The sequence below is a fragment of the Euleptes europaea genome, chromosome 16 (assembly GCF_029931775.1).
Source record: "Euleptes europaea isolate rEulEur1 chromosome 16, rEulEur1.hap1, whole genome shotgun sequence".
In the NCBI taxonomy this organism is placed as follows: domain Eukaryota; kingdom Metazoa; phylum Chordata; class Lepidosauria; order Squamata; family Sphaerodactylidae; genus Euleptes; species Euleptes europaea.
The window spans coordinates 22,437,345-22,448,089 of NC_079327.1; the positions used below are offsets into that span (position 1 = coordinate 22,437,345).

Below are 10,745 nucleotides of genomic sequence, written 5' to 3' on the forward strand. Positions count from 1 at the left end.
CAATACAATCAATTCCAATATAATCAATACAGCACACAATGTGTATCAACATTAAAACATATAAATAGGAAAAGGAAGGAGAAAAGGGGAAGGGAGGGAAAGGGGGGAGAATGGATGGGGGAAAAGGGTCAGGAGGCTAGATAATCCACAAAACTGTCACTGTCCTCAACCATATGCCTTGTGAAACATCTCCGTCTTACAACAGCCAAGTCCCGCAGGGCACAGGTCCCATTAGACAGAGCTCTACCAGGCTAGACCATAGCTGAGGAAGCCCTGGCCCTGGTAGAAGACAGCCAGACAGTTCTGGAACCAGGGACTACCAGATAGTTATTTTCAGATGAGCATAACGCTCTCTAGGGGGTATATCGGGAGAGGTGGTCCCGTAGATACCACAGCTGTCACCTTATGACACTGGGGGGGAGGTTAAACTTTGAAGCAACTGTGACTATGAAAGGAAGATGCTCATTATAAATATGCGGCAGGTCCTGAACTTAAAAGTTACTATGGTTACTCAGCTTTTGCTTCCCTGTGGATAACCATGCAGACACGCACATAACCCCTTGGGTTGATAAGAGCATTAAAGACACTTCAGTTGGTTAAGAAGAAGTCACCAATTTTCCATTCAATTATTTGAATTTCCCCATGGAATGTGGCAATTAGCAAGAAAAGCTTGTTGCAGCCCTGATTCACAATATGAAAATACGGAAAAAGAAAAGCAGTTACCTGTCTTCTTCTTTAGTTAAGAGTTTTACTTCGGGACATTTTGTTACGCTGAGACAGAGTTGCTAATTAGTCTGCAAATATTACTAGTCCTCAAAAAGTTTTACCACTCTGCCTACCGTACAAGTTATCTGTGGTTAAAAAAAAAAATCACCAAAGGACACCCATCAATTTAGAAGAGTTGGTTTTTATATGCTGACTTTCTCCACCACTTAAGAGAAACTCAAACCGGCTTACAATCACCTTCCCTTCCCCTCCCCACAACAGACACCTTGTGAGGTAGGTGGGGCTGAGAGAGCTCTTAACAGAGCTGTAACTTGCCCAAGGTCACCCAGCTGGCTTCGTGTGTAGGAGTGGGGAAACAAATCCAGTTCACCAGATTCGCCTCTGCTGCTCATGTGGAGAAGCAGGGTATCGAACCCAGTTCTCCGGATTAGAGTCCACCACTCCAAACCACCGCTCTTAACCACTACACCACGTTGTGTCATTTTTAAGAGCTTCCCTCCTTGCTCTCTTGGAGGAGATTCTTACATTCAATAGTCACCAAACATGTGGCTATTTACACGCCTGAATGAAAATCCAAGCCAGAACACCACCGACCTTATTATTAAGGATAGCTTCAGAGTCATCGAAGACAAAGTCGCCATCATAACTGTTAGCAAAGCAGAGGATGGAAAGAAGTCCCACAACCGTTTTAGCCCAGTATGATGGAAGGGGCCACAGTGGGATGTCATGGTCCAGGTTATCTTCTGTCTGTGCCATTCTGTACAATACTTGTCCAAAAGTTGGAATGCCAACATTATGCTGGTTTCAAATCTGAAATAAATACAATGAACATTTTAAAGCTAACTCAAATGAAGTTTATCTAGCTCATCAGTCTACGCAGACAGCTAATAGTCAATTGTGGGACACTGACAGCCCGAGAGGGGGTGGGGAGGTAAAAGAACCAACCTGTGCCCGAAACATAAAAGGTTCTCTGCCAAGTATCAATGTGGAGTATAATACCCCACACCACTTGGCAACTTACTAGGCAGTTGCATGCAATCTGTGGTAACTTAATTCTTGGTAAAAGGATTGAGTATCCATCCAAAGTTCTGTGAATTCAGGACTCAAACTATGTAATCCTAAACTCTTCTATGCCCATTGAAGTACATGGGCTTAGAAGGGTGTAACTGCTTTGGATGGCACTGGACATATGAGCATTGTCTCAAATCAGAATAGCCCAAGAACATAAAATTCTCATGCTCTTAAAATCTAGTCAGTCCCAACTATGTCTATGAAATCACCAGTATATTTATTTATTTATAGGACAATTTGCATCGTGATCCTCAACCCTGTAGCCCTCAGGGTAGCTCACAACATAATTAATTTATTCATACATACATATAATGGCACATACTAGAATGTCAAATTGCAATAAAATGCAAAATGTAGAAGTATCACACACAAAACCCTATCCTCAAACTACCCAACAGTTCTTCAATAAAATCAAATTAATACCTATTAAAACAACTCACAATCAAATAAAAATGAAGCAGACTTAGGATTTAAACATTATCAGAAAAAACAGAGCAAAATTTGCCAACCACAAGCGATCAGATAACCCAATCGACAAAAAGCCCAGGTTAAACAAAAACACCTTCGCCTGCCCCTGGAAAGTTGCCTAATTTGGCACATTGTAAATAGCGGGGGGCGTTCAACAGGACTTTACAAAGTTGGGGCACCACAATTGTAAATGCCCTGCTTCCATTTGTACTCAATCTCCAACAGAAATGGAAGCAGCCCAAGGCCTGTGAGGCAGATCTTCAATTGCTGGGCACCAAGGGAAACTCCCTCCCTCAACATACCTTTCTTACTCTTTCCCCCAACCTCAACATCATCAACCCAACAATATCTATTGGAAATATGCAATACACAGTGTCTGCTTTTGTAGTAGCAGAATAATAGAGGTTTTTGAGGGCGACATTACTACCAGAGAACAGATGCGTTAACAACAAAGGTGGCATAAAACTATCCAACCATCCAGGGTCCAGGAATATTGAAATGGATCTGGATTTTTGATGCCATCAGATTCTTCCACCAGGTGTTCACATCACAAAGGTAACCTTTTCCTAGTGAACTCCCTACTTTGCATTACTAACCAGAGACATGGAAAACTGCACTTCTGGCAGTAATAAAGCCACCTCAGTGACAGAATACCTCAATATTCCCATATGTGGGGTGTGTCCATGGATGCTGGGAACGATGGGGAATGTACTCAACATTCCTTCATATACTATGCATGGCAGTGTCCACAGCTTGGATCTCTCTGGTGGCCTTCATCCTCAGGTATTAATACCTCACCAACCATCCTACATTCCTCAGAGAAGTACAATGACATGGGGGCCGGGGGAGAGAATAGGAATGGCACAGGGTTCCATTTATGACACGACTGCTGCAGCAAAGTCTGAGACTCTAACTCCTGGCCCTTGGTGACATTCGCCGTACAACACATTCTAAAGGCCAAATCCAACCCATTTTCTGAGCATCCACAGAATGTCCAAGAAATTAATCCAACTGTTTCAACTTAAAATGTATTTGGAATAGCGGATCTGTCCATCTTAACTAATAAGAAAAAATCAACCTAAAATTGCTTGCATACAATATTGGGTCTTGGGTGTCCTGGACAGCGGCACTCTACATCATTTTACCCACAATGCATCTGTGTACAGGATGTTTGATCTCCTCCCTATTCATACAGTAGAAACAAGGCCTTTCTGCGAGGAGAGCCAAGTTGCAGGCCCACAACACAGACACCCACTGATATAAGCTTATTTCCCCCTATATACTGTGGATGTAGGATCTTAAAGAAAAGCTCAGCTGCTTCCCTCAGCCCCCTGTACACTCTGAAAAATCCACTTTGGGGGGCCAGGGAACTAATGTTGCAAGCTCTGGGTTGGGAAATTCCTGGAGATTTTGGTGGTGGAGCCTGGGGAGGGGAGGGTTTGATGAGGGACCTCAGAGAGGTGTGATGCCATATTGTCCACCTTCCAAAGCAGCCATTTTGTCCAGAGGAACTGATACCTTTTAGCTGGTGATCAGCTGTAATTCCAGAGATCCCTAGGCCCCACCTGGTGGTTGGGAACCCTTCAGGGAACTCTTATAAACGAAAGATACTTCAGCACAGGGAGGCTACAGTAACAAGGAGGAATGAGGTGAAATAGTCCACCTTGGCCCGTTGGACTAAGCTCTCTGCAACTGAAAGAGGCAGGAGGCGATTTGGCCCAGTTTCCCCTTCTTACTGCAACCCCATGTTCATGACAGTTCTCCCCAATCCTCAGCACAGTTTCTTTTTTTGGGGGGGGGGTGCAGGATGCTGACAGTAAGAGGAAGAAAGCAAGGGGGATCTGCTCCGTCAACTCCTTCGGCAAGTTTTTCCATAGGATCCAGCCAGGTGAAGCCATTCACCTTGAGAACATTCCTTAAGTACTTGTCAGGTGTTTATATGGAGTTCAATCCTAACGCATGAGCCGAAGGTCATAGAAAACACAGCCCTAATGTAAGGAGCAGCGTCCTCTAAGCTTTCTGAATCTCATGCAGCCTTGAAAAACTGCACATCTGTCAAGAATGGAAAACTGTTTGTGCTGCCAACTATACCAGTCAGAGAAAGTTTCTTTGTACAGTAAAGAACTCCATTATCCCATTAATTTATTGCTTAAGTCTGGGTTTTCATAAGTAATGTAGTGCAGACAGCAGACTCAGCTTCTCTGATGTGATATATTGTTGAATTAATCCTGGCTACAGAACGTCTTCCAAAATTTGCTTCCTTTCTTTTGCCCTATTATCTGTCTGTGCCAAGTTTCCATTGTAAAGTGCTCCACCCCAGTCCAAACCCACCCCATGGCCAAGTCCCACAACATCTTCCATTTATATTACCTCCCCCAACCAAGTCTTAACTAGCAGTCCTCACTCATTCTAGGTCTTCCTGCCGTGAACGTTCTTCCCCTTAAAGGTAAAGGTAGTCCCCTGTGCAAGCACCGGGTCATTCCTGACCCATGGGGTGACGTCACACCCTGACATTTACTAGGCAGACTATGTTTACGGGGTGGTTTGCCACTGCCTTCCCCAGTCATCTTCCCTTTACCCCCAGCAAGCTGGGTACTCATTTTACTGACCTTGGAAGGCTGAGTCAACCTTGAGCCGGCTACCTGAAATTGACTCCTGTCGGGATCAAACTCAGGTTGTGAGCAGAGCTTTTGACTGCAGTACTGCAGCTTACCACTCTGCGCCAGGGGGCTCTTTTCTTCCCCTTACTGATATTTTATGGGATCTGTTTATGATGTTTCATTCTGCACTTCCTGAGATTAGATTTTAAATTAATCCCATTTTGCCTGTCTATCAACAGTTGGGAGTGGACTGATTGCTTTTTTATTGGATCTTTTCCTCAAAACTGGCCTCTCTTTGCAACGCCATCCCTCGCCGCAATCATTGTTTGGGTTGCTTGCAGCTTTTCGTAAAAATGCATCTGCCTAATAGACCCATACTTTGGGTGAGGTCTGACTCACAAAAGTATATGCGGGAGCAAATGCTTTTAGTCTGTAAAATGACACTTTGACTGTTTTATTAAGTTATATTTCTTTGTGTCTTACACTTTGATCATGAGGCCTAGATTTTGTTCTGCTCATAGAAACTGGATCATCTTTTTCAGAATTTAAAAGTGGGGGGTTGAATTCATTGGGTACACCCTCCCTGACTTCCAGGTTGGATATACAGGACGATAACATTTTAAATATACACAGGACGATAACATTTTAAATATGTGCTAAGAAACAAGATTTTAGCATTCCAAAAACCCATACAGAAAGGGAAATGTCAATCATCCTATGGCTTATATAAAGATCTTAGGCCCTACCTATTCAAAGCAATGGCTTTGCTGGAAACACTAACCCATCTAGATGCTCTACAGAGATATTAATTCAGTCCAGGACTGAGCCTGCGTTACTATAGCAATGTCCCCTATAAAACTGCCCATAAAATATACATGAAGTGACATACAACAGCTAACAGAAACCTTCCAACTATTATGCTAATATCCCAGTTCCTGATGGCTTCAAACCAGCCGAGCATTTTGTCTCCCTCCACCTCCCAAATTGGTGAAAATATGACAGGAAGTCTAAAAAAGGACCCAGGCTAGCTTTAAAAGATCAGCCTGCTGAAGTTTTAGTTTTTCTTTCTCAAATTATTTTTTTTGGGCGGGATATGTCATCTCTTCCTAGAAGGGGAAACATACACATTTGCATGTGAATACCACTAACCCTCCCATACCTGCAGAAGTTCTGCACAACGGTTCTCTCAGACACACCTTTGTCAATTCCATTACAAAAACCACATTCCACACAGCACATAGGAAAGAATCCTACACACGTCCTGGTCCGATGCCATTTACTCCGAAGGAATTCCCAAAGAGCTCGATGGGGCTTTCTCACAGGTAAGCAAGCATGGTACTGCAGCCTGCCTTGCGCAGGTTTATTTTTGTTGCATTTTATTGGCAGAGCACAGGTTCCACGCTCTGCTTTCAAAAACTCATAAAACATTATTCACGGCCCCCCTCCCCTTCTTCCCACCACCCGGGGTTAGAAAGATGGAAGGCCATTTGAAGGATTGCGCTGGATATTTTAAGGATGGCGGGGTATCAAAACCATCCATAAACACGACTTAACCTTAGACCATCCATAAACTCGACTTAACCTTGGACCACAAGACGGGTCTTGTTAAAAGACGGGTTCTTTTATTGCCTGCAAGAAGGCAAAACCGGTCCTGCAAGAAACCCAAGCGGACTTGGTTTCGAAAGAAGGGCGCCTCCCATCGGGTTGGCACACAAAAGCCCAGCTGCCGTCCTGCCCAAGCCGCTGCAAGCAACCGCAGGGATGCACCCGGGTCCATCGCGCGCCCAGAAAGGCGCTGAGCCCCGACCTGCCCTGCCCGCCGGCCCAGCCGCAAGTCCCACGAAGTTCAACGGGACTCGTCTCCTAATTGCGTCCAGCCTGGATCCAGCCCGCCGGGCTCAGCACAGCAGGTCACGCAGCAGCGCCGGCCAGAGGCGGAGGGGAGGGGAGGGGAGGCGGATGGCCACCCAGGCAACAACTCCGGCCGAGTCCAGCGGGGAGGGGAAGCTTTGCGGGTCAGCGAACGCGGATCGTCTGCATGCACAAAACCCTGCACGGGGGGGCTTATTGTTGAGAGTCCGGCTGGGGGAAATGTGCATTTGTGTGTGTGTGTGTGTAAAGTGTCATCAAGTCGCATCCGACTCATGGCGACCCCTTTTGGGGGGTTTTCATGGCAAGAGACTAGCAGAGGTGTTTCGCCAGTGCCTTCCTCCGCGCAGCCACCCTGGTCTTCCTCGGTGGTCTCCCATCCAAAGACTAACCGGGGCTAAACCCCCACCCCACCCCACCCCCGGTGCGTTTTCGTCACCGGATCCGCAGCCCCGCGCCCCCCTCGCCTTTTGTTCCCGTCCGGCGTGCTCCCCTTTTGTCTCGGGAGCGTGCTCCGGAGCTGGGTGCAAACCCTGCGCTCGCCTGCCGCGTGGAGAGCGCGCCCTGCGGAGAGGGGGCCCCTCTCCCCCCACCACACACACACACACCCGCATTTGCTCCGCCGCTGTTTGCCCTGCTGTCCCCACCCTCCACCCACCCCCGGCGTTACCTGCAGCCCGAAGTAGCCCGCGCGGCATCTCCCAACTCTGCGCGCTCTCCCTCCTGCCGGAGCCGCGGGGCTGGGCCAGCGCGAGGGAGGAGGAGCCGCCCCGCCGGCTCGCCCCGCGAACTCGCCCTCCTCCCCCGGCCCCTCCGACCCAGCGGCCCCGCTCATTGGCCAGGCCGCGGTGACGTCGGGAAGGCGGGGGCTCAGGCTCAGGAGGGGCCAGCCAGAGAGGCCGGCGGCCGCGGCGGGGCTGGTGCGCCCTGGGCGCGCGCCGCGCTCTCCGCGGAGCCTGGCGCGCCCTCGCAGGAGCGCACGAGGCTGCCTCCTGCTGAACCAGACCCTTGGTCCATCAGAGTCAGTATTGTGCACTCGGACCGGCAGCGGCTCTCCGGGGTCTCAAGGCAGAGAGAGGTCTTTCACATCACCTGCTTGCCTAGTCGCTTTAACTGGAGGTGCTGCCGGGGATGGAACCTGGGACCTTCTGCACGCCAAGCAGATGCTATCACATGGACCTGCCTTATACTGAACCAGACCCTCGGTCCATCAAAGTCAGTATTGTCTACTCAGACCGGTAGCGGCTCTCCAGGGTCTCCTGGCAAGGGTCTTTCACATCACCTGCTTGCCTAGTCGCTTTAACTGGAGGTGCTGCCGGGGATGGAACCTGGGACCTTCTGCATGCCAAGCAGATCCTATCACATGGACCTGCCTTATACTGAACCAGACCCTCGGTCCATCAAAGTCAGTATTGTCTACTCAGACCGGTAGCGGCTCTCCAGGGTCTCCTGGCAAGGGTCTTTCACATCACCTGCTTGCCTAGTCGCTTTAACTGGAGGTGCTGCTGGGAATGGAACCTGGGACCTTCCGCACACCAAGCAGATCCTATCACATGAACACATGGACCTGCCTTATACTGAATCAGACCCTCGGCCCATCAGAGTCAGTATTGTGCACTCGGACCGGCAGCGGCTCTCCAGGGTCTCCTGGCAAGGGTCTTTCACATCACCTGCTTGCCTAGTCGCTTTAACTGGAGATGCCGGGGATGGAACCTGGGACCTTCTGCAAGCCAAGCAGATGCTATCACATGGACCTGCCTTATACTGAATCAGACCCTTGGTCCATCAGTCAGTATTGTGCACTCGGACCGGCAGCGGCTCTCCAGGGTCTCAAGGTAGAGAAAGGTCTGCCTAGTCGCTTTAACTGGAGATGCCGGGGATGGAAACTGGGACCTTCCGCATGCCAAGCAGATGCTATCACATGAACACATGGATGTGCCTTATACTGAACCAGACCCTCAGTCCATCAAAGTCAGTATTGTCTACTCAGACTGGTAGCAGCTCTCCAGGGTCTCCTGGCAAGGGTCTTTCACATCACCTGCTTGCCTAGTCGCTTTAACTGGAGGTGCTGCCGGGGATGGAACCTGGGACCTTCTGCAAGCCAAGCAGATGCTATCACATGGACCTGCCTTATACTGAATCAGACCCTTGGTCCATCAGTCAGTATTGTGCACTCAGACCGGCAGCGGCTCTCCAGGGTCTCAAGGTAGAGAGAGGTCTGCCTAGTCGCTTTAACTGGAGATGCCGGGGATGGAAACTGGGACCTTCCGCACGCCAAGCAGATGCTATCACATGAACACATGGATGTGCCTTATACTGAACCAGACCCTCAGTCCATCAAAGTCAGTATTGTCTACTCAGACTGGTAGCAGCTCTCCAGAGTCTCAGAAAAAGGTCTTTCACATCACCTACTTGCCTAGTCCCTTTAACTGGAGATGCCGGGGGTTGAACCTGGGACCTTCTGCATGCCAAGCAGATGCTCTGCCGCTGAGCTATGGCCCCTCCCCGCCACAGCTCCCAGCCGCTCGCCTGTGGATTCATCCAGGCTCTCTCCTGCTCAAGTGGCCACCTTCTTGCACCCTGGCAGGGCTCCTGTTCCTTCAACAGGTTCATGGCAGGCAGGAATTCATCTCGAGGGGCCTTGTCCTCTGCATGGCACCACCTGGCTGGTGGGAAAAGCTGAAGCGGGTAGAGCATCAGGGGGGAAAACAAGGTGCACTTGCCGTCCCTAAGGCGTTAGTGGTAGCCTGTATTTTCTCTTCTAAGGCAGGAGGGGGGATGTCTGAGGCAGGGCAGAGGAAAAACCCCTTTGGGGGCCATCCTTGGTTTCCTCTTGCAGTGAGTACAAGAGGGAAACTAAGGCATGTTACAGATTTGTTGTGATTCATGTGTGTCAGGTGCCCTGACAGAGCCATAGGGTTGCCAATTTCCAGGTGGTGGCTGGAGATCTGCTATTACAACTGATCTCCAGGCAATAGAGATCAGTTCCCCTGGAGAAAATGTCCACTTTGGCCATTGGAATCTATGGCATTGAAGCCCCTCCCCTATCCAAGCCCTACCCTCCTCAGGCTCTGCCCCCAGAATCTCCAGGTATTTCCCAACCCTGAGCTGGCAACCCTACAGAGCCATAATCACCCTATGGAGAATGCCATAGGTACACCATGCTCCATTGTCTCAGCCCTTGCATCTCCAGAAGAGTAGGTCTTGACTTAGGGTTGCCAGGTCCCTCGTTGCCATTGGCAGGATGGATAGCGGGAGCTCTCCAGCTACTACCTGGAGGTTGGGAACCCGGGAACCCTATCTTGACTTCCAGTTCAATGCAGAGTACCAGATGAATGCATCACAGATCAGTATTGGCCAGGTCAGAAAATACAACCCCATCAACCAGTGACTGCTTTGGGGGGGCTCAAAATGCTCTCAGACATGGTGACTCAGTTGCACCACTGAATTGCTAGGGTTATTCACCTGTAAGGGCCTGAGCAGTGGCTGACTTCGTCTAAAAATATTGGTTGCAAGGAGACAAAGGGAGCCCACCCACAACTATAAGGCTATCATTTAATTTTTATTAATTTTTTTAACATATTGTCTAATGTTTAAGGGGGCCCACTTCATCGGGGGCCCACAGGGCCCACTTGCCATCGGGCAAGCTGACACAATGGCCAGCCTGCCACTGGGCCTGAGAGTTAAATGCCACCCTCCTTCTTCCATTTTCTTTGTCTGCCAATGTCTGTCTTTCCCACATCACTGCATCACCTGGTTGGGAAAACTATATCTCCTAAGGATGGTTTTCTTTTAAATCACAGAAGTAGCTTGAACCCCCTTTTGATTCTGAAGAGCGCACCGTAACAGAATTTGAGAACCACCCATCTGAGATGCATCCTGAAAGTCAAAGGCTGGCTGGCCCCTGTGCAACTTTTTAAAATCCAAAAAACGGATTCACGCCGCTACCATTTAGAGTTGTGTAAACCTGAGGGACCCCTTCCCTCCAGGTTTGCAGAACAATCTGATTTG

General features: G+C 49.0%; 1 protein-coding gene across 2 annotated transcripts in view; it reads right to left on the minus strand.

Annotated features, from left to right (window-relative positions):
* Positions 1-7,437, minus strand: part of TMTC4 (transmembrane O-mannosyltransferase targeting cadherins 4) — a 51,221-nt gene extending 43,784 nt beyond the window's left edge. For both annotated transcript variants that reach the window (XM_056861684.1, XM_056861685.1), the window contains exons 1-2: positions 7,405-7,437; positions 1,321-1,536 (exon numbers count right to left, since the gene is read on the minus strand). In XM_056861684.1, coding sequence (XP_056717662.1) covers positions 1,321-1,482 — 162 coding nt within the window. In that variant the 5' untranslated portion in view covers positions 1,483-1,536; positions 7,405-7,437. The remainder of the gene's footprint in view (positions 1-1,320; positions 1,537-7,404) is intronic.
* Positions 7,438-10,745: the final 3,308 nt, after the last annotated feature.